The sequence below is a fragment of the Cryptomeria japonica genome, chromosome 11, assembly GCF_030272615.1.
Source record: "Cryptomeria japonica chromosome 11, Sugi_1.0, whole genome shotgun sequence".
NCBI lineage: Eukaryota > Viridiplantae > Streptophyta > Pinopsida > Cupressales > Cupressaceae > Cryptomeria > Cryptomeria japonica.
In genome coordinates, this window is record NC_081415.1 from 320,543,870 (window position 1) to 320,569,172 (window position 25,303).

A 25,303-nucleotide genomic window follows, 5' to 3' on the forward strand; every position below is an offset into this window, starting at 1 on the left:
TTCAAAGTCATTGTCGTGCCCTAATTCACCACAGTCATCCTTGAACACACCTATAAATGCATGAAATCTCTCAAACTCATTTGTTTTTGCAAGAAAAAGGGTTTCCATCAATATCAACGTGTTTTTGAGAGATTTTGAAGCACAAATCGCAAATTTTTACCGATTTTTAATGAAAAAAATGACAAGTTTTCTTTTTACGCGGCTACAAGTTTATTAGCAGTAACTCGCCACCAATTTTGGCTCACAAGTACTCACGATCTCTACAAGTACTTGCAGAGTTTTGCATCACTACTCTCACCTTACCCACACCAAAATCTAGGTGATCAAAAAGTATGAGTTCTACATTTCATGCTAATAATTGTAAAAACCCAAAAAAATGGTTATGGGACATTACACTAGGGCAAAGAAATGAACACAAAGGCTCTATTTAAAAAACTAGGATTTGATAGATAAAATGGTGGAGAGTGCAAATGAGACCTCTCTTTTCATTAACTCCTATGGAAACTAAAATTAAAATATTCCCTTTTCCCTCCCAAAAATCTATTTTAATTTACTTTTGTAACTCTATCCCAGAATAATAAAATATTAAAATGATCGAATTTCCACAATCCATATTAATATTCTCGTCGCTGCTTCTGGTTTTGATTGTGTGCCTTTTTTTACATCAACGTTTCGGATCACACTCTGTGATCCATCATCGGGATGCTTAGAGAATGCAAGGATAAGATAGTTTCAGATCACACTCTGTGATCCATCATTAGGATGCTCAGAGAATGCAAGGAAAAGATAGGTACCATCTATCTTATCCTTGCATTCTCTGAGCATCCTAATGATGGATCACAAAGGGTGATCCGAAACATTGATGTAAAAAAGGCACACAATCAAATACCATCTATCTTATCCTTGCATTCTCTGAGCATCCTAATGATGGATCACAGAGTGTGATCCGAAACGTTGATGTAAAAAAGGCACACAATTAAAACCAGAAGCAGCTACAAGAATAATAAAATATTGTTAAGAGTTACATAAGGTTTTATTATGCCCCACTTAGGAAGCCTAGGAAATAATAATAAAGTTGTCTTTTACAATGCTCACGAAAATAATATTAAGACTAACTTAGTTATTATTTATTAAAATACTTCCCTAACCCAACCCATTAACCTACAAGAAATTAGAAAATAGGCTAAAGAACCATGACAAATACCTAAGGCTAAAAAGGGGACATGACAAGTAGCTGGTGCATTTGAAAAATCAAATGGCATTGCAAAGAACTCAATGTGTCTAATAAGGCATTTGAAAGTTGTTTAATGCACATCTTCCTTACAAACAAAGATCTAATGGTAGATTGATCTCAAATCAGTCTTTGAGAAGTAAGTTGCTTCATGAAACTCGTCAATGAACTCATTGATAAAAATGATGTTTCTCATTATCTTCTTGTACATTGCTTAGTAATTGAAGCATATCCTCATGGAGCCATCTTCACCCTTCTCAAGAACCACTAATAAAAAAACAGGGCTAAAGCTGATGTGGCCCATTTTAAGCAACTCCTTAAGACTTTTCTCCTCTAAATATATTCTTAGGTGGTGGTAAGGAGTAATTGCAACATGCATATTCTTAGTTCCAACTCTACAACATTTTGGAATCCTCTATATGGTAGCAGTTTTGGACTCATATTATTTAACACCACACTAAGCTGATTCAAAAGCATTTGAATATCAAAATGATGACTATTTTGCATACCAGAAAGGAGAAAGTGTCCATGTCTTCCATCATCAAGAAACTTGCTACCCAAGCAACATGCCCCTTGCAAGAATTCCTCTTATTTATGACTACCCTAAGAGATCCATTACAAACACCTCCAAGCACTAAATATTTTCCTTCATGTAAAATTTAGCTCCCTAGATTGATGATTTTGTAGAAACTCGCCAATGGAATTCAGCCATTGTACACCCATAACTATTTTAGTTCTCATAAAATAGAATTTATTACATACCTTACACTCGCCTATAGCTACATTGGGTTGTTTACCAATCCAAGTGCATGAAATGGTGAATCTATCAGAAACATCGAATTAAACCCATCAAAATCTTTAACCCTCATGTTCCTCACAATGTCTTCTATTTGGACTTCTTTGTTCATAACAGAATGTTCAAGCAGTATCAAGGGAAATCTAATGCTTTCAAAGCTAATAGAATAAGCAATCAATTACTCCCCTTTACACATGGTTGTATGTTGTATGGATTCAATTCACCGCAAAGAATCAATATTCCCTTATAGTAAATGTGTTTTTCATGAGAATTCGACTACTGTTTGGAACAAAACATGGCAACTTGCATGACCAACAGCAATAATTGTTACATGAGGGCATGTGAATGTGGTTTCAGTAGTTGTAAGCTTTGGTCCCCACTGCTATTGACCTGAAATGGTAATGCATACATGGCCAACTCAAGAAGGATAATCTTCAAGGAATTCATTCAAAATTATGACTCAAAGAAAATATATGAATTAGTGTCCAAAGATGACCACAAAATAATATGAAATTTGAACTTCTTCAATTGAACCATGGACCTTTACTAATATGATGCATAAGAGCATCACCCAGATCATTTTCATCGTTACTGTTATCCTTGTTATCACTATTAGAATTATGTTGTCCTCATGTTTCAGGTGGGCAGCACATCTTTTTACAGTTGGGCATCAAACTTTAGAGGACATCCTACATGGAAGAACTAAAATAATTGATTCAAGCTTTATTCTTTGAATTTAAATTCACTCTTCTGCACCTCACCCAAAGAGCCTTTGGCAATTCTTTCAGTTATTGCGAATGATATATAGCATCCACAAGTATGCATCTGGACTCTTAGAATTAAACTGTGGAAGTTTACTAATAATATGCATAATAATATGACATTGCTTTCATTTTTATTGCTATTGTTATCCCTGTTATTACTATTAAGATTATCTTGTCTGTATGTTAAGCAATATTACCTAAGGTTGAGAAAAGATCAGCATTACAAGGCAACTTGTTACAACTGCAAATCACAACTTACAGCACCTTTTGAAAGCACTTAAATAACTATTTCTTAGTTATACTTTTGGCTCATTTGAGCTTAAGCCAAAAAGGCCTTGGACATTATCCTGAGATATTGTTCACAATATAATTGAGAATGCATACACGGCATTTGAGCATATGAAGATTTGTTGTCTCTTTTCATTAGCTTTACACAATTGATTTATTGCACACCTCCACATTCTTCTTGGACAGGCTCCCTTAAAAAGTCAAAGATAAAACAATTTAGCCAGCAAGTGATGGCAACTTCTACAAGGAAGGAGCTTGAGTATATCTAAACAAAAAAAGGTGACAGAATACAAACAAGAGCATACCTTTTGGATCAAGATCCTTTTGAATATTTGGAACCGTAAGGTTGCCATCACTCTTTCCCAGATTGCACTCATATTAGTTATAAAAATAATGGTAAAAATTGGTTCTAACAGATAAAGAGAACCCATCGTACAAAGCAATCGCCATAACTGTTCTGAACTTGTGCCAACAAGGATTTCAAACAATTTCCCTGTGTAAACACAACAAAAATTATAACATCATGTCACATGTCAATGTCTAGTGTAATGGAACTTCCTCCCTTTATTACTACTACTAGTATTCCTAGATTTCACATTATAAATAGATAAAAATGTGTAAAACCAACTAATGTTATGACTCAACTTTCTCATGACATTAATATTTTGAAAAAATAGCAGTGTGCATTTTAAAGATTTATCCACTTCCCTATAGACATTGTGTCCAAAGAGAATAGCATTAAAAGCATGAGAATTCAACATTTAAAACCAACAACAACAACAACAAAAAATTGTAGTTGAAACCATCATGAATAGTTGGACACGGTTCTAAGAAAGAATGTTAATCTATTCAAGTAAATTGCAAACTCCAGCTACAAATGTGAAATTGTCACAACCCAAAATGTTAAATAGTTTAATAAAGTCTCAAAAGAATCACAAAATAACATGCATTGAAGTATGGATAAGTAGTATATTTACAATTGGTATAGAGGGACATATCCTACTCTATGGGGTTGTCCCAAACACTTTGGGAATGTGGAGGGAACATCCGCACAACGTTCTTTATACATTTTTCCCTCATGTACACAAAAAATTTCATAATATTTTTGGCATCACAAGGAAATTTCCTATTTTAAGGTGAGTACTTGGGAATGCCTCTACAACTCCAAGCTATTAAGGGGTGTCCCCAATTGCTTAGAAACGTCTCCAAGACATCTTGATGTCCCTCACATTGATAGATGTTTTAAAAGATAAAAAAGAAAGAATGTATTTGTGAAGTTGAAAAAGCAAAAGAGGGGCATTTTCTAGCAAAAATTTATCATTGGTTATATAACAAAGAAATTTTTATCCCTTATTGATGGGGTAATCAACAAATAGTGTGTTAGAAAACAATTGTCTTCAAAGAAACCTCCTCCTAGGTTTCATAAACTTAACTTTGATGGATGTCTAGGGGAAATCTTGGGTTGGTTGAGGATGGTTTAGTTGTTAAGGACTCGACAAGCCTTTTTGTGAAAGGAGGTTTTCTCTTACTTAGTTGTAGATCAAATTAATAGCGCAGTGGGAAATAGTTGTGGTGGGCCTTTCTTAGGTTGCTATCCTAGAATATACACATCTAATTGTTGAAGGTGATTACTCTATGGTAATTAAGAGTGTTAATAAAATGGACTACCAAAATTGGAGGAGTAGTGGATTGATTACTCTTGCCTCTTGAGAGTAAAGTGAATTTGCCTAAGAGATGGTTTTGGACCTGGCTGGACGCTCCTGCCTCTCGTGGATTGGTTACTCCGAGAGATGGTTTTGGTCCTGGTTGGACGCTCCTGCCTCTTGAGAGTAAAGTGAATTGGCCCAAGAGATGGTTCTGAACCTGGTTGAACGCTCCTGCCTCTTGTGGATTGGTTACTCCGAGAGATAGTTTTGGTCCTGGTTGGACGCTCTGTAATGTCCCCTTCTCGAGCATGATCTTCTCAGATGACCGTTGGCCTATTCTGGAGACCCGTAGGCTACTCGGACGGTTTGATTAGGGTTTCTTGTGTGGAGGTTGCAGTTGCTCGTGAATTGGTGTTTGAACTGCGGATTCCTTCTGGGTTTTCTGTGGGCTTCGCAGTGATATGTTTCTCTTGGCATTCTGAGCACCTTCTGGAATTTACTATTTTTAGTAAATTCTATTTCTGGCAGTGATCCTATTGGTCTCGGCACAGTTGACTTTCCTCTTCAGTCGACTCAATTGGTTTATTCAATTTTGGCCTTGGGAATGCAGTTTCGGAGAGATAATTTCATTTCACTTAAATAACATTATATTTTAATGTTATATTTCCCCCCTTGGCCTAATCTCTTAACTTAATGTTGTTTTAAAAGGGGTCTTTAAGGGGTGGCGCCATCATTGAGATTATTTTATAATTATTAAGGTTGAATTAAAGCCTTAAGTTGGACGCCAATACTTAAGTGATGAATTTAATTAAAAAGTCAAAATTGAAGCTTTGAAGAAAGGGACGCCATCTATTGGAGGATTAGGGTTTGGCTCTGAAAGGAAGATTAGGGTTTCGAGAAGGTCAACGGAAAATTATAAAAGGAAGCCTTTGGTTCTCTTTTCGTATCTTTTTTGTCTACAGGAATGTTATGCTGCCGGATTGGCTTTGGGATTGCTTCGAGGAATGTACGCCTCCTAGCTTGGCATTGCTTCTCACTTGAAAGATAGCGACTAGTGGTGAGATAGTGTAGTTTTGAGAGTTTGTATTGGGATTTGTGCATTGTAATCAGCTTATGGCTTTCTAGTTCAGATTTATGCATATTAGAGAAATTCTGGAAATTGCATTTTCATTACAGCAGGTTGTCTTTTCATTCATAAGTCGAAAAATACCAAAAAGATCGTTCTGGGTATTGTTTAGATCCTTTTGTCTGGGAAAGGCGCACCTTTGTCTTAAGTTTCAGTTTTTTTAGAGAAGCATGGGATTTTTAAAGTAAAATCGCCCCTCTTGCTGGGCCGTACCTTTTTGCTTGTCTTGGTTTTCGTGCATAAATTAAATAGAGACTTTTGATCAGCTTTCAGTGTCCTATCTTGGTCGCCATCTTCATAGGATCATATTGCATTTTGTCTTGTGGAATTTGGTTGAGTTTGGAGTGAGTTGTGAGTGAATCTGTGAGTTACAGGGCTGCTGTTCATGCATGCGGAAAACAGGACTGTCACAAATCAGATTGTCAGGTTGGCTTAAATAATAGAGTTTTGATTTAAGCTTTATTACTCAGTGAAGGAAACTCAATATATATTGTTGCAGCTCTATTCATCTCTTGATTCACATTGATAGCAAGGCATTATCTATCATATTGTAAGCTGGCAGTAGTACTGACAGCAGTTCATAATCTTGCTTTATCATTTTGTAATGCTCATCTCTACATTCCGTAATTGCTTTGTAATATCTTACATCTCCGCCCTATGGTAGCTCCTTTCCCACTCCGGGTCAGAAAGCACATTCTGGGTGTTGAGTTACTTTCAGCATTCTCGCTTATTTTTTGTAATTGCATTGTAATTCTTAGTATCTCCGTCATATGGTAGCTCCCATTTCATCTCGGTTTGGAAAGCACATTCTTGACGTCGAGTTATTTCAGTTTATTAGTTGGTAGGGATCCTCTGACCACATGCTCGTCGTTCGCCGGCGCATTCTTAGTTAGAGTTCTTTGTATCAGCATTTCTTTCAGATCCTCTGACCAATGCTCACACCTTGCCCACATCGGGATCCTGGTGTACATTCTGGTTAGAGTTGCTTCAGCATCGTTTTGGTTTAGAGCTAACCTTAACGGGTGCGTTTTGTTTGTAACTTGCAATTGAAAAAACGAAAAAATTTGGCTCGGAATATTTCACGCTCCTACCTCTCGTGGATGAAATAATAGAGTGACTGGCCCAAGGGATGGATTTGGTCCTAGTTGGACATTCTGTGATGTCCCCGATATAATTAAATAATAAATCTAATTACTTTATTGTAAGGCCCCAAATTTAATAACAAATCTTTCGGGCCCTTTTATTTAATTAGCTTAGGCAAGTTTTGGTTGGTCGTGTCGACCCGTTTGTAACCCTTCGGGAAGTTTCTCGGAGCCCATATATATGGCCGAGTTAGTCATTATTGTAGGTATGCGAATTTGGTATTTTCCTTTTGTTTGTGCGAATTCCAATTGGAGTTCAGCTTGTCTGTCATTTCGGAGGTGAGAGATCCTCCCTACTTGGCATTCGCAGTTTCGGTGGGAGTTCTCCTCACCCTAGTCTGCTTCTGTTTCGGGTCTGTGTAATCTGTTGTGCGATCATTATCAATATAATTTCTCGAATCTTCATCTAAGTCTCGTGTCTGGAATAATAATTTCATTTCTTTGTACGAATTGAGCGTTTGGAGGGCTCGAGGCGGAACTTGGCGGATATTCACTCACCGTACAGCCACTACCGTACACCCAGCCTGCACGACCACATTCACTCACCGTACGACCGAACATCAACCGTACGGTCAAGGCAACATACCACCGTACATCCCCTTCACCATACGACCTACCTTCTTCCCACTATACGACCTGCTTGGCACCACCGTACAGCCTGCCTCACACCACCGTACGACCAGTTTCGCCCACCATACGGCCCCTCACTCCATCGTATGGTCTTCACACTGTACAGCCCCCCTCTTCTTACCACCGTACGATCTATCCACCATACGACCTTCCTCTGCCAGTTCAACAGTCTCTGCCAGTTCACCGTACGGTCAAGGAGCATTACAGTGGTATCAGAGCTTGTGATCTTGCCAACCTATCGTGTAGTGGATGCAAGTATACACCAGAAGGAGGTACCATTCGGTCGATCGAATGGGGGAACCACAGGATCCTGGAAGAGAAGTCATGGCACTATTGAGGGAGCTAACCAAAAGCCAAGCTCAGCTCAACTTCACCCTAACCAGAGGAGAACAACGACAACAAATCATGGAGGAAACCTTACGACAATTGGCCTTGGGAAAAACAGATGGAGAACAGAATGGACAGGGCGATGATTCGGTCACGGGAAGGTCAAACGTCCAACGCTCACATTCACGACCGCTGATGCCGACTTTTCCTCAGAAATCAGAAGCGCCACGCGGGGAACAAGAGCCCACCTTTCAGGAGATGCAAGCACAATTGAACCAAGATTGGAGGGATGCAAATCTCAAGGGGGACATATCCTTCAAGGATTATGTGGAGCTCCGGATGAAATACTCGGGCGGCAGAAATCGGGGCCATTATGGACACTATAACCATGACCTCAAGCGGAAGGTTGGCAAGATCAACCTGTCATCCTTTGATGGGGCCGGAGCGACCTCAGCACGAGCCTGGGTTCAAAAAGCAGATACTTACTTCCAACTCAACCCGATGCCTGAAGATGAAGCTATCAAGTTTGCAGCACTCCAGCTGGAAGGGGTCACGCATGAATGGTGGCATCATGGAATGGTCACTCTTGGCCATTACCAGATAACCTCCTATGCCGAATTCACAGAGAAGCTCATAGATCGATTTGACGAGAAGGATCCAAAACTCAATTTCAAGGAGTTGGCGCAACTAAAGCAGTCAGGATCTATGGACGGTTACATCACAGAATTCCAGAGACTATCCGTATTGGTAACCGACATCTCAGAGTGGAGATTGGTGGTCTTGTTCATGGACGGATTGATGGAACCACTGAAAGGTTGGGTGAAAGGGTTCAACCCCGACACGCTAACGGAGGCAATAAAAAAGGCCCGTAACATGGCAACATCTTCCTCTTCCATAAATTTTGCACATACCAAACCACCTTTCGTTCCGAGGGAGAAGGATAATAAACCCTTTCCGAAGGGGTCATCGCTCGATGAAGCCACAAGACAGGAACTCAGAAGGAAGAAGCTTTGTTTCACCTGCAGGGAACCATGGGAACCAGGACACCGATGTTTGGGCAAAGGAAAGATTCACTATATTGAAGTGATGTCTGATGGAGAAGAGGAGCATGAGGAAAGCAAAACCCCAAGGGAAGAATCTGCCGAAGAAACCAGTCTGGCAGAGAGAATCTCCACGTTGGTGCGGAGGCGTAGCGTCATTGCCACACTGGCAGGTACCCCAAGGTGCAGTGTATTTAGAGTACGTGGTGCACTCCAAGGGCAACGAGTTCTTGTTAAGCTCGACAGTGGGGCCTCGCTCAACTTCATAAACTCATCAGTTGTCATCCGAAGGGGTTTGTGTACAAAGAAGCATGAAGGGTTCGATGTCAAGGTGGCAGGAGGCAATCTCCTATCATGCACTCACCTGGTTCCGCAACTGAGCATCACCATGGGAAATTACACAGTGACCGACGATTTCTTTGTTGTAGATCTGGATGACACGGATGTCATATTGGGCATTCAATGGATGGAGACCCTCGACCAGTACACGCAGAGCTTCAAAAGGATGGAGTTCTCATTCGAAGTGGACGGTAGGAAGGTGGTTCTCAGGGGAATGTCTAATGGCGGCCTGAGGGAGATTTCTGCCAAAAGGATGGAAGCCATCTTCAGACATGATGAAGTAGTTTGGGCAGCACATTGCTTGATCTCAACAAAACCTCTGAAAGAGCAACCGACTTACTACCGGGATGAGGGACTTCAGTCGGTTCTGGATGAGCATAGTTTGGTCTTCACTGATATTCCACCTGGTATACCCCCACACCGAGGGTTTGAGCACACCATCGAGTTGGAGGAAGGAGCAAAACCCGTTATCACCACACCCTATCGCCACCCGAAGAAGTTCAAAGATGAGATAGAGAAAACGATCCAAGAACTCCTCGATAAAGGATGGATCCGGCCCAGTTCTAGCCCCTTTGCGTCTTCGGTGGTATTGGTGAAGAAGGACGAAACTCTCAAAATGTGTGTCGACTATCATGCACTAAACAAGAAGACTATCAAGAATAGGTACCCCATTCCCAAGATCGATGAGCTACTGGACGAACTACATGGCACAATCTATTTCTCCAAGATTGATCTCCGCTCCGACTACCATCAGATCCGTATGAGGGAACAAGATGTGGAAAAAACAGCCTTTCGCTGCCATTATGGACACTATGAGTTCTTGGTCATGCCGTTTGGATTAACCAATGTGTCGGCCACTTTTCAGTCCTGCATGAACCACATCTTCAACAAGCAACTGCGTAAGTTCCTATTGGTATTCTTCGATGACATACTCATCTACAGCAAGACCTGGGAGGAACACGTGGGGCATTTGGATGAAGTATTGGGGGTTATGGAATCACAATCACTGTATGCCAAAAGGTCCAAATGTGAATTTGGAATGACCGAGGTCTTGTACTTGGGTCACGTCATCGACGCCCAGGGGGTACAAGTTCACCAGGAGAAGATTCAAGCCATTTTGGATTGGCCTCCACCCAAGACTCTCTCGGAGCTGCGTGGATTTTTTGGTTTGTGCAGTTATTAGAGAAGGTTTGTAAAAGGATTTTCACAGCTAGGGGCACCACTGACAGATCTGACAAAGAAAGGATCCTTCTGTTGGAATGCACAAGAGCAACAGACCTTCGACAAATTAAACGAAGTTATGAGTACGTGTCCGGTTCTGGCACTACCAGACTTCACTCGCCCTTTCATCCTAGAGTGTGATGCCTCGGGGGAAGGCATTGGAGCGGTATTGATGCAAGACCGTCACCCCATTGCGTTCGAGAGTTGGAAGCTCTCGAGAGTTGAGTGGTGTAATGGACACCCTAGAATGCCCAAAAAACTAAACCAACTGCTGATAGGAATTTAGTCAAACAGTTTGCATCGAACTCCTTATTTTTCCGTTTAATGTTTAAACCTCTTATGGCTTTGGAAATGAAATGTTTGTTTGTTTTTAAGTCTTTGCATAGGTTTAAAATCACATAACATGAACTAGAAAGAAATTACGATAATATGCAACATGAAGATTGAACTACTGCTGATATGATATTATTTCCAGAATTATTAAAGTCAAATACATAGCAGATTTTTCAACTCACTAAATACTCCAGCATTTTTGACATAATGTTCCAACAATGACTTCCCATCTTGCTGCTACAGTAACATGAATAGTGTCGTGCTACAGTAACATGAATAGTGTCGCGCTGCAGTAGCGTGAATAGTGTCGTGCTACAGTAACGTGAATAGTGTTGCGCTATAGTGCTGCTATAGTATTAATTACTCTTCAATCAGTCCAATATCTTCATAAAATCATCCCTTCAGAATGGCATAAGCATTGGTCAAGAAGTGAAGAAGGTATGAGCAAAACACCAAATCTGCTTGTAGCTGGAGATGCACCCAATCTGCCTGTTAATGAAGCTGATAGCAATGGATTCCAAAGGCCAAACCCTAAGGGAATGACGTCTAGAATGTCACAAGAGAGGATAGACGTCCTCTAATGCCAAGAACGGATCTGCAACTCACACATCAATTTCTTCTCATATTCAACATCCTGAATGAAGCCACAAAAGCTTCCTTTTATTCTTTCTCCAAGGGTCGACCCAACTCACTTGAGCAATGTGGGATAAAAGATGTTCAATATAAAACATATTAAAATATTCACTTATGTCTCCCTTGGGTGCCCCTTTGATTTGCACACATCCCCATAAAATAAATATTAAAGTAACACTTTAATATTTTACAATTAAATTAAATGTTACTTTAATAACACTTCAGGCATTAAAATATATTAGCAATCGGGCTCCGAATAGCGCAAGTGATAGCTCGTCGAAAAGCTCTCGTCGAGGAGTATCGAATCCAATCACCAAAGCTAGCCTCCGTTGTGTCTTGTTGACTTACTAAAAATAGTAATTATGCCTGAAACTAAGTAAATCAACTCCGTTTTAGCCCAAACTGGAAATGACTAGGCCAAAACACTCCAGGATCCCCTTAAACCCTTCGTTAGCCCTCGGGACCATGTAGAGCTAGGCTAACGCACATACACTTGGTCAACTGCTAAAGTGGGGACATTACAAGTGGTTGTATTCCATCTACAACAAGGAGATGCTCGCCATCCTACACGCACTGACGAAGTTTCGGCAGTACTTTGTCAGAGCAAAGTTTGTTGTGCAGACAGACCACAACAGCTTGCGATACTTCTTGGAGCAAAGGGATCTGAATGAACGACAACAAAAATGGGTGAGCAAAGTCCAGGCGTTTGATTTCGACATTGAATATGTAAAGGGGAAGAATAACATGGTCGCTGATGCCCTGTCAAGAAGGCCTGCCATATGTTCTTTATCTCAGATTTCGACAAACTGGAAGGAATACCTGTTGGTTGAATACTCCAAGAACACTTTTGCCTGCGAACTGATGGATGGTCAAGTGCAGGATGACCAATACAAGGTGGTTGACGACATCATTTATTACAAGGATAGAATTTATCTGGTACCCGAATCCGAGATGAAGGAAAAGATTCTGAAGGAATTGCACAATTCCCCCTTGGCTGGACACCTGGGATACTTGAAAACCTACAGATAGATCCGTGAAAGGTTTTCCTGGAAGGGGCTTAAGAACGACGTCCTGCAGTATGTGCGGGAATGCTCCACTTGTCAGCAAAACAAATCTGAGCATAACCTACAGGCCGGATTGTTGCAACCACTGCCAATTCCCGACCAGAAATGGGATAGCATCTCGATGGATTTCATTACTAGACTCCCCAGAGTGCAAGGAAAGGATTGCATTTTTGTCATAGTTGACCGATTGACCAAATATGCACATTTTTTTGCCATCCCCACAGGATATAAAGCAGTTCAAGTAGCCGAGTTGTTCTTCCGTGAGGTGTTCCGCCTACATGGTTTACTGCAAAACATAGTCAGTGACAAGGATAACCGTTTTCTGAGTACCTTCTGGATGGAGTTATTTCGGTTGGCAGGAACCGAGTTGTCGCCCAGCACGAGCTACCATCCACAGACAGACGGACAGACCGAGATTGTGAACAAATGGCTGGAGGGTTATCTCAAGAACTACGTCTCAGCTCAACAGAAGGCTTGGGTTCGCTGGTTACATTTGGGTGAACATTGTTACAACACCACTTATCACATGTCGATAGGCATGCCACCTTTCAAAGCAGTGTACGGTTATGAACCTTCTTCATTTGTTGACCTGGCATTGGGAGACAGTCGTGCACCGATGGCCAAAGATTGGCTTCAGGAGAGTTTAGACATCCTGACATCTCTCAAAGACAACTTGCAGAGGGCTTAGAGCCAGCAAAAGATGTATGCTGGCCGACACCGGATTGAGCGGAATTTTGAGGTTGGTGATCTGGTTTACCTCCGACTTCAACCGCACAGACAATCCTCCTTGAAGACAAGTGGTAAGGAGAAGCTGAAGCCGCGTTTCTATGGACCCTACAGAGTGGTTCAGAGAGTGGGTGAAGTTGCCTATGAGTTGGAGCTTCCTGAGGGGAGTCGGATTCACAATGTTTTCCACGTGTCATGTCTGAAGAAGGTCGTCGGCCAACGCGTCACAGTGTCCAAGGATCTGCCACCCATCGACGAAGAAGGGAAACTAATTCTAGAGCCAGCGGAGATCATCGATGTCTAAGAAAAGAGGTTGAGAACACGCACAGTCAAGGAGTTCCTTGTACGCTGGAAGAATCTACCCATCGAGGATGCCACCTGGGAAGGCGAGCAAATTCTGGGGCATCCAAGTCTACAATTGCTTGAGGGCAAGCAATTTTTGGCCCGGGAGGACTGTGATGTCCCCGATATAATTAAATAATAAATCTAATTACTTTATTGTAAGGCCCCAAATTTAATAACAAATCTTTCGGGCCCTTTTATTTAATTAGATTAGGCAAGTTTTGGTTGGTTGTGTCGGCCCGTTTGTAACCCTTTGAGAAGTTTCTCGGAACCCATATATATGGCCGAGTTAGTCGTTATTGTAGGTATGGGAATTTGGTATTTTCCTTTTGTTTGTGCGAATTCCAGTTGGAGTTCAGCTTGTCTGTCATTTCGGAGGTGAGAGATCCTCCCTACTTGGCATCCGCAATTTCGGTGGGAGTTCTCACCCTAGTCTGCTTCTGTTCCGGGTCTGTGTAATCTGTTGTGCGATCATTATCAATATAATTTCTCGAATCTTCATCTAAGTCTCGTGACTGGAATAATAATTTCATTTCTTTGTACGAACTGAGCGTTTGGAGGGCTCAAGGCGGAACTTGGCGAATATTCACTCACCGTACGACCGAACATCGACCGTACGGTCAAGGCAACATACCACCATACATCCCCTTCACCGTACGACCTGCCTTCTTCCCACTGTACGGCCTGCTTGGCACCACCGTACAGCCTGTTTCGCCCACTGTACAACCCTTACACCGCACGGCCCCTCACTCCATCGTACGGTCTTCGCACTGTACGGCCCCCCTCTTCTTGCCACCATACGGTCTATCCACCGTACGACCTTCCTCTGCCAGTTCACCATACTGTTAGGGAGCATTACACATTCCTACTTCTTGTGGACCAAGTAAACTATATCTACATGTGTATGCTTGTATCCGAATATATCCATGTGTCTGCTTCGTGTTTTCATGTGTTTACTTCATGTTTTCAAGTGTATGCTCCATGTTTTGCTCTATATTTTTAGTTAATCTATAATATGAGAATAGCAATAATGAGTCAAAATGGATTTGAAGGTCATACATGTGTGTCATGCTTCTGGTCCTCTTCTCAAGGAATGAGGATTTCACCTTTGTTTGTCTCAAAGAAACCACCAAACACAGTTCTTATGATTACAATTGATGAGAGAAAACCTGTCTTAAGATTACGAATCTTAAAGGGTTAGTTAGGAATCCTTGCATTGGGATAATTTATCATTGCTTGAGGACAAGCAATCTTGAGTGGGGCAGACTGTAATGTCCCCACTTTGAAATACAAGTTAATGGTATATAATAATAATAAAATTTAAAATTAAAATATACAAGTATAATTAAATATAACTAAATTTTAATTAAGTTATTGAATGTTAAAAAGACATGAAATGAGAAGTTGCGACTCCCTCAAACATGAGATATAAAAGGGAGAAGAGAACCTCATTTGAGGGTATAATTTTGGGAATCAGAAGTGAAGATCTGATTTTTTTTAAAACTACAAATCCGATTGTGAAAGGTTGTGTCCCCCTCAAAGGGCAGAAGTGATGAAGAGTTGCACTCTTTCAAAGGGTGCTAATGGTGAAAGGTGTGTCTCTTGCCAAATGGCATCCATAATGAACAGGTGTGACCTCTCCCTCACATTGAGAGATATAGAGGAAAGGAATCAAAAGCATCCAGTGAGAGGACCATTGATCAGATCAGATCAGATCAGATCAAAACTGTTATTAAGTTACAGGAATTGGCAGCCTCCTAGTAGGGGAAATTACAGTTTCTAATCAAAGGGGTAGACATCAATTAAGAATAACATGGCGTCAATGTATCAATAGACCATCACTGAATAAAAAGATCAATCCCAATTGAAGACTGGAAATCGAGGATCGATATTAACTATCGATTAAATATGAAGTGTTAAAGAGAAGGTGAAAACGATTATCTTTATATTGTCCAATAAACAATTAAGCAATCCTATTAAGCATCGATCAAGGGAGAAGATAGCCGCTTGAATAAGGAGTAATAGGTGTTGCTAATCAGTTGACTCAGGCATATGCATTGAAGGAGAGTAATGACATCAATGAGTCTAGAAAGCATCTTGTTAAAGTATCAAGTGATAATCAAAGGAAGTCTAATGATTAGTCATGCCATCGAAAATGATTAATTGAACAAGGAGTTCGGTATGCCAAAACCGAATTGGTTATAAAGATAGACTAATTAGATCACGATTTAGAGACAAATACTAATCAGCAATCATGTTAAACATGTATGATTTAATGACAGCAATTAGACAATAAGGACAAATTCACAATAACACATGAAGAGACATGATCAATATTATAAACTAATCCATCCTTGATATGAAAAGAAATGAGAGAAAGAGATGTGTCTTATCAATTTGAAGAGATGCAACTGACTAGGATTAGGAGGTATTTAATATGGAACCCCTACTCATTTTTGGACATCGTGGAGCTTTGTATCTTTATTTATCATCCAGTTTGGATCGCTCTCAGTGAGCAAATGCTGTAGGCACAATATGGGGTGCATAAGCAAAACAATCACAAATCAGAGACAGCACCATTTAAGTTGCAAGTGCATAAAGTCATCATTAGGAAAGGCAACATATCACCATCAAGTGACATCAAGATCAACAATCTGCTTGTTATTACCAGTAAATCAGATATAATAATTTTGAGAAATTAAGTAATTGTCCCTTAATAGCAAATTGTCTAAAACAGACATTACAAATCACTATCCCCTGAAATTTTTGTAGGCACTAAAGCACGACTACTTCAAGTCAGAATGTCATTTTATTGAAGGCTAGGATCACTTTGATTCTTGAGAATCATACCATAATGATTGAGAACAAAACCAATGAGGATGTTAGAGCATACATACAATTTTCTAACGTGTTGCTTAAGTTTGTAATTTTCATTTATCACCTGCCTTTTGTGTATGTTATATAAATGCCGAAGGTCCTATATTCCTTGTATTTAAGCAATAGGAAAATTCTTCAGCACGTGCAGTTTGTTTGTGTGCGTCTCTTCATTCAAGTATGTGATGATGCGTGCACACAGTGCATTATGTTCTATGAATCAAAACATACAGACACAAAATGATTCCAGGGATATGCATGAGTAACTCATAAGGGTAAATGAGATGTGACCTAAAGCAACCTATACAAACACAAAGTGATTTCCCTGATCCGCATGAACAATTCATAAGGGCAAATAAGATGTGACCCAAAGCAACCTTTACAGACACAAATTGATTGCATTGATATACATGAGCAGCGTATAAGAGTAAATGAGATGTAGCCAAAGGAATCTATCATGTTCAGCCTATGGCGACCAATCAAGCCAGCTTGCGAATTTACCATAGTAAATTCCAAATCCTATAATCAAAAGCCTTCCCATCGTCTTTTAGTGGAGTCCACAAATATTCAATAGGAGGAGTATAATGTCTTGCACAGTACCTTTTGTATTCTAAAGCAATTTCTCAGACATTGCCAGAAGTTGGCACTGAGCACCAACCAACTAATGCCAATGTGGTTAACTTTAGTGCTTAATCACTAGGTTTTTCTCTTCTTTTCATTTGGTACATAAAACGCGCAATAATAAAGCAACATAACAGATATGACCAGTGACAGCCCAATGAAACATAAAATACAAGTATCGTGTACCAACATCCCAATGATAGCAATTAACTGTCCGCACTACCCCAGGATTCCAAAGACATGGAGATATATAATATCAAAATCTTGAAATACTTTGATTAAACGTCCTAGAGCAGTGTACTACTTAGTTACCAGAAACAAGTAACGTGAAAGAAGAGGCAACATGATGGAAAAGAGAGATTGGATGAGATTGTACAAATGAAATAAATTTAAGAAACGGTTTTCCATACACATACATCTTTTTCTTTTAGCATTTATACTAATAAAGCATAGCTCGAAGTTTTTGAAAACATGACCAGTTGTAACTCAAAATGAAGCCAACATATGCGTAGGGGCTGTACATGATTCTTATCAAACAAAATTACATGTATTGATCCAAATACTAGTTCATTTCAATGGGCTGGTTTACGATAAGGAATTCTATTAGTACAACATAACAAGGACAGTAATGCCATTTCGTTAAAAGAGTCAATTTGCATTAACTGATTATTGGCAATGTGCAAAAGTAAGTCTTCCAAATAGCAGGATAAGATTTGAAAATTTAAAATATAGAGTACATGAGGTTTCTGTAGTCTATGACATTGAAATTAAAGCTTCTAGGAAAAAAATTGTATTTTTAATTTAATCAATTTTTTTTTAATTATATTCTGTCCCTAATCTTGTAGGGTGATGGTTAGATCGTGACTCATGGTTCTTGTCATTAAACCTTCTAAATAGCAAGATAAAATTTGAAAATTTGAAATATAAAGTACATGAGGTTTCTATAGTTTATGACATTGAAATTGAAGCTTTTGGGAAAGAAAAAACTGTATTGTTAGTTAATCAATTTCTTGATCACATTTTGTCCGTAATGTTATAGGGTGATGGTTAGTCAAATCACGACATTATGGTTCTAATCATTAAAGTTCAAACTCTTAGAATTTATGTTAAGAATGAGGTCTTATATATGACCTTACCAATTCATAACTATGATCAAAAACGTTTTAGAAAAAAATAAAAAAACATTCTTTGATCCCATTCCATAGCCTTTTTTTTCCATTCCATAGCCTATTGTGAGATTAGCACAAATGTTTATGTTTTGACGTAATAGATAAGCGCAAAATCTCTCAGTAGAAAGCATTTTAAGATATCCAATTTTAGTGAGATGGGTTTATAAATGTGCTGAAAATAGGTATATTGTAATTGAGTTCGTGTAGAGAATTAAGGAGCAGGCGAGCAATGAAATGTGTACCAGAGAGAATAGGCATGGTGAGAGTACAAGCCGTAGAAGCAAAGAGGGCAAACACAGAAAGTGCGAGGCGCATCTTATGTACAAACAATAGCTTTGCTATCACATTCCAGCTAATAGGCACTGCCGGCTCTGTTACGTCATCATCACTATCATTGCCACCAGTGGCATCAACAGAGTCGTGGACTTCAACAAAATCAGCCGGCGGAGAAATGTACGAAGCGACCTGAATCAGATATTTAGGGGTACCTGTTTTAACCCAGGGGTTAAAGGGCGCAAGTCCAACCCCTTTACACCTGTATTCTGAGCTGGACCTCCATCTGCACCTTGCAAGCGAAGGAGGCGAGCAAATTGAGATGCGGCGAGAAGTAACCATTCCCGATGGCAGGGCCATCGCCCATGTCAGTGCCATTGTCATACTTGTCTTTGGGAGGAATGGGTGGCTCTGTTTTGGTTGGAATGTAATAATAAATTTGTAAGAGATATATATTATCATATTTTAAGTTCTAATTAATTTGTATTGATATGAGATGAGCACATATTCATGTGAGGGGAGTGATGAATCAATATAAGACAATCTTTAATTTATTCAAAAAATTCATCACCATTACATAAGATCTATCAATCAAGATTTACGTGAAGAAAATCACAAAAAAGATAGCTTAGACCTATTATCCAAATCTAGTTATAAAAAAAAAAATCTCTTACAAATTTGTGTAGGTACCAATCCACTAGAGACACCAATTTATTGTTAATCCTGCTACTAAACACCAACTTAGCAAGAGACACCAATCTCTTCAAAGACATCAACCTCCAAATGAACAAAATTTTTGCCTTCTTGAATATAGATTCGTCCATGGATGATGATCTTTAATGGCAACCTTCATCAAATATGTTTTATCTGCTTTATATCTAAATGATATTGCATTTAATTTCTTACTTTTGAACCTCCATTTCAACTTCTATTTATACTCCAGTCATGTCTCTTTCACCTAATAGGATCAACCTTCTCAAGGTGGGTTGGCCACATAAAAAACAATTATAATTTTATTTTAATTTCTCCAAGAGGGACAACAACATTAAGGGAATCAACCCATTTCAAGGAGGCCTCACTTAACATTAAATCACTTTTACTCAAAAGAGACAACCCAATTTTAGTCTTAATAATTATCGTGCAAGATACAATTAGTGACCTTTGCCCTTCACACTTTTAAACCCCCAAAGTTGCATGTTAAGGCATAAGATTTTGTTCTTTTGAAAACAACAATATGATGACAACGATTATCTCCTCTCCTTAACATCAATGGCAACAATATTTTCAACATGTTAATTTTCAATATTGTAAGTATGGATTTGATTTAGATTATTTTATAGTTGAAATTATCAATTTAAAATTTCTAAAATTTAATTTTAATAAATTTTAATTCTCTCATATTAAATAGTTGTTAGTTAATATAGTTATTTTTTATTGATTTATGTGTTTGATGGTTGTATTTAAAGACATCCATTCACTCATTTGAAATTGTGTTGGAATGTAGAAAACATTTAGATCAAAGAACTTAGAGGAAAAGCAACCTCGACCTCTTCTTGTTTTTTGAGGGTTTGATAGATGGGGAGTGGATAGGAGTATGTATTCAAATTTCTAGGATTTGATAGTCAACTAGAATTCCTATTACTATTTTTGGCTTTATTGACCTTGATTTGATTGAATGGGTTTGGATTATCCCCTCTTTTCATAAAGTATTTCCCCGAATATAAAATGTAGACTTCTTGAAATCATGTGGAAGGGATGACCTTCATCATATGGGCCCATGACCTTACTAATAGAATGTTATACTCTTTGTATTTATTAATCATATATAAGAGTGTGTACATCATTTTTAAGCCAAAATACTAGGAGGACAATTCTTCTAATTTTCATGGCTTTTAAGTTAGCACGTCATTTCAACATATCTTGATAAGATGTGATATTGGTTTATCCACACCTCATCATCTGCAACAAGGAAAGGGGACAGCAATTATTATCCCTATTTTTAATCATAACTCTCTTAACACAATTATTTTAATCCCAAACACTTAGATAAATAGTGGAGTCTCCTCTTTTTACAATTTTAGCCTCTAAAGGTATTTATTAATATCCAAAAATAAACTTAAATCTAATAAATCAAAAATAGGGAGTTCACATCCAATTTCATGTGATTAATGTGACCTTCAAGTATAGGATTAATGTTGTTTAGATATTTAAGCCTAATTATTTCTAACATAGCAACAATATTAGTAGGTGAGTTCATCAAAAGATTAATGAATAGGATAATGCCTAAACGTATTCTTAGGTTCCTTGACCAAATCAAAATGCCCCGCAATATTATGATACAAATGTGCAAAAGATGCAACATGCATCTCATGATTAAATTAAGTTGTAGGATACCCATTCTCATCTGTATATAAGTCAACTCAATTGAGCATTTTTAATTTCTCCTTTTGGTTGAATTGAGACAATATGTTGGCATATTTGAGGATTGAAAATATCATTGAACTTGATGAGTATGGGTTAGATGAGATAGATTGAGTTTCACTACACCATCCAAGTTAGAAAATTGATTATGATAAATCCTCGAATTGGAGTTTTGATAAGGTAATGGGCCTTTAGTTATTTGGTGGAGGTTGATACTACTTATGAAGGAACATATTGAAAAAGAGATGTTGGCACTTTGTTGTCATTTTATGCCCTCATTTATTTTCCAGCAATTAAAAATACTTTAAGAAATCTTAAATGGGCTAGTCATGCAAAAATGTGCCTCTGGTTGTTGTGTTGCTTCCCCTTTCACTTTTTAGTCAAATGCCTAAGTTCAAAATCTAAAATTTAGCTAAGTATGAAAGGTGTCAAAGTTTTGGATAGGTTTTGAAACTTGTGTCAACCCCAAACAAGGTTGTCAAAATCCTCTCAAAGGTCAATATATTTTTATAACTCCATCAAGGAAGTGAGTATTCTATTTTAATGATTTTGTATGGTTAAAGAACTCCCCAAGTTCATAAAATTGGTTTGAGTGCTAAAAAAATTTCTCAAAATCCAAAAGAGGAAGAAAACGGGCAAAGAAGTAAATTCGGCCAATCCCATAGTTTTTGAAATCTCCATCAGAGCCCTCCAAGGTTGACAAAACCATTCCAAAGGCCGATAAGCGTGAAGAGATGAAGGAAGAAGTGGCAAAGTAGAAAGTAAGAAAAAATTAAATTTTCAACCAATTTAAGTGGTTCTAAAACTAGTGTCGAGAGTCACCAAGGTTTTCAAAACCTTTTCAGTGTTTAACAAGGTTCTCAAAATCAATTACATTTCCAACACAAAGTGTTGAAACAAAAAATAGAGTCAAAGGGAAATAAGGATGGAAAAGATGAAAAAATAACTCGAAGACAAACCAAAAAGAGGAGGGAAGAAATAAAAAGGTAAAGTTACAATTGTTAGAAGTTTTGGAGGTTCTAAAACATATGTTGGCTCCTAACAAGGTTGTCACAACTCCATCAAAGCTTGAAAAGGTTCTTAGAACTAGTTGGTTTGTCAATGCCAACTATTTATAAGAAATAAATACCATTCCAGATGACACAATTTTCACACCAAGGCTTTTTGTCTTCTACCTACCACTCTACAACCATTGATTTCCTATGATGCTCACAATTTACCATTATCATAGCTGTAAAATTAAATTTTATGACTAGTCATGCTTTATTCAATGTTGTGGACATCCCTTTCTGAAACAATTTTCCAAGAATATTTTTCAACTGATTTCTTGGGTTGATTTGACTTACTAACAATCCATTTATAGAAGAATATTCCTTTTGTCTCAGTCAATCAAAATCATATTATACACACGTCTATTTTTTGTTGGTTGAGGTGGTAGCTAGGGCTTATCTCTAGCCTAACATTTTTTCTAACAACTTCTAGTGCCTCTTTCGGTAATAAAGGTCCTCCAACACTCATTTTGTAAGGGGTGCTTTATTTAGCTTTTAGGCCAAAAAATTGGCTTTTTTGCATTTTTTTGATATTGTAAATAGGCTCCATGCCTTTGAATCAATAAAAATCACTTTGTTTCACCTCTTCTAAATTCTAATATGTTGCGTAAATTATGCTTACCTTCATATTTGAATGATTTATTTTTCTTTTTTATATATGTATATTATGTATAAATAGTTTGCAAGAGTTAGTTGTGGCTTTCCTTCCTTCCTAGTGTTTGTTGAATTTTGTACCTCCTTATTTTTACAGGAGTTGATAAATGGAGACTTTTGAGACTTTATGTAGTTTTATTAGTCTTGTATGCTACTATGAGCGAGTAGGAAACACATAAAATCTTGGTGCATCACCACCCCTTCCTTTTTTGTATTGCTTCTATCCCTTTTCCTTGGCAACCCAATAGAATAGATTAGCTTGTAGGTTAAATTTATGTTAGGTTTGATCAACACATGCATGTAGTTTTAGTAAAACAATTAAGCTTTTGTGGAGGTTTGATCTTAGCTACCAGGGTCCCACACCTTGTGATCATTCTCATTGTGTCATCGGAATGATGAACTAGTATTTAGTAAGGGTGCAATTTTAGTTGATAATAGTACTCGAGTAATCATCGAATGGACTTGTTGTAGTCTTGACATGTTAAATTTTTATGACACCTAGTCTTAGGGAATCCATAACACATTTTTAGATGATATTCGCGTAGATTATGATAAAGACCAAACATGTTATCAAGTGGCTAAATATATTGAGGATGGTAGTTTCATTGGTAATAACATAGTTATTATGAGTAACCAATGGTGTTAGCAACTCAATTAAGTTATGAGATTATTTGATTTTTACTACCATTATTGTTGTTTTATTATAACAAATGTGACCATTATACCTACCATTGTTATTCCTTTCTTTGGTGGTGTAATTTAAAAATCATTTATTCATAGTGTTTATGTTCATTTTCAAAAACATTAAGGTATATGGGTTGTTGTTGTTGGTTATAATTACATTTTATGTGTTTCTATACCTAAGGGTGATCAACATCTTGATTGAAGCATATGTTACTATATATGATGCCCTAATCAATCTAGTGGGATTTTGTAATAAAGGATTTGGACCTCTTCTAACATATTATTATTTAGCATATATCATAGGATATCACAATGTGTGTAACTTCTAATGATTCATGTGGGGAGAACTAGTAAAGGACTACAACAATTGCCTAAATTGTATTAGAAAGCATGTAACAAATTATTTGTTGTCTTTCTTAATGTGAAATAATTCATTGATTCCAATTTTCAGTAGCTTGTTCACATTAAATGTTACAATAAAATCATCAATGAATTATAAAAATGGATGGATGGATCCGTTGGGAAAGTGGCAATAATAATTAACCTCTGGTCTACAAGCGTAAGCTCTCTTTTTAATCATCATTGTTGTAGGGTTAAGTCTGAGTTGGGGTTTGACTTAGGCAAAACCCTAAGCCAAACCCCTATATAAATCAGCACCATTCTCCCTCTCTTGTGAGTGCAAGATTCAAATTTGACAAAGAAGGATTACATAATCAAAAGATACATATTGAGACAAAAATATAAAGAGTTTGAAGAAGTAGAAAACCCTATTCAGTAGCAACTATTATCAATGTCCAACACTTTTTCTACAAAATTTTAGGGAGATGATCTATGTGACATCCTAATTTGAAATGTTTTCATGATATTTGCATCTAACACCTTCATGCCAATGGTTCCTATTGAAATAGACTATTGCTTTTGGTCTCAAATTGTAGACACAAGTTCCTTTCTAATCCCTATTTGTAGATTTTTTCTTAGTGTTTTCATATTTGTTCTGCAGCTTATTGTTTATGGTGATTATTGCCAAATTTATTACTTTAGACCTTGCATTTCATTATTCCACCTTATCCAATCAAATCATTCAGATAGCAAGAAAGAAATCAATTCACGTGTCTATCTCTCCCAAGGGTTTTTAGTTGGGCCTATTGATTATTTCCCTAATGTATGTTGATGTAAATGGGTTTGATTTCTAGTTTTCATGTTTAGACTAGTGAAATTCATTCCTCTCTCTCTATAGATGTATGACATGCTCGACCATACAAATCCTAGAAAGGAGACATGCCAAGAGAACTATGGTACCCATTATTATAGGCAAACTCTACTAGATACAAATAGTCATCCCACCTCGATTACTAGTCCATGAAATGCATACAAAGCATATCCTCAAGAACTTGATTAACTCTCTCCATCTGTTTGACGGTCTTGGGATGATATGTTGAACTAAAGCTAAGTTGGGCACCCGAAGCATGCTACAAAGAGGCCAACAACATGGATGTGAACACTAGGTCCCGATATGAAAGGATCCTGCAAGGTACTTTATGAAAACACACAATATCCTCCATAAAAACATGTGCCACATATGTAACATTATAAGAAGATCTCATGGGGGAGAAGTGAGAAACCTTAAATGACTTGTCCACCATAACCATGATAGCATCATGACTACGAGAGGACATAGGTAGCCCAACAATGATATCAAGATATATCATATCATATTTCCACTTGAGAACGACATGTGTTTATAAGAGACCCATTGGATGTTGATGTTCATCATTCACCCTCTGACACTCTAGGCATCTAGCCACAAAATTGACAACATTGCACCCCATCCCTATCCATGATACAATTGTCTAAGGTCGACATGCATCTTATTCATGCCAAGATTTGATGAATAAGGAGAACAATGTACC

General features: G+C 38.1%; 1 protein-coding gene across 2 annotated transcripts in view; it reads right to left on the minus strand.

The window, feature by feature from the left end:
• LOC131065047 (ABC transporter B family member 28) overlaps positions 1–19,015 on the minus strand; it is a 193,187-nt gene extending 174,172 nt beyond the window's left edge. Inside the window, exons 1-2 of one of the 2 annotated variants that reach the window (XM_057999418.2) lie at positions 18,555–19,015; positions 3,385–3,572 (exon numbers count right to left, since the gene is read on the minus strand). In XM_057999418.2, the coding sequence (XP_057855401.1) occupies positions 3,385–3,572; positions 18,555–18,969 (603 nt within the window). In that variant the 5' untranslated portion in view covers positions 18,970–19,015. Of the gene's footprint in view, positions 1–3,175; positions 3,271–3,384; positions 3,573–18,554 lie in introns of those variants that run through there. The other variant, XM_057999419.2, reaches the window with a different exon arrangement.
• Positions 19,016–25,303: the final 6,288 nt, after the last annotated feature.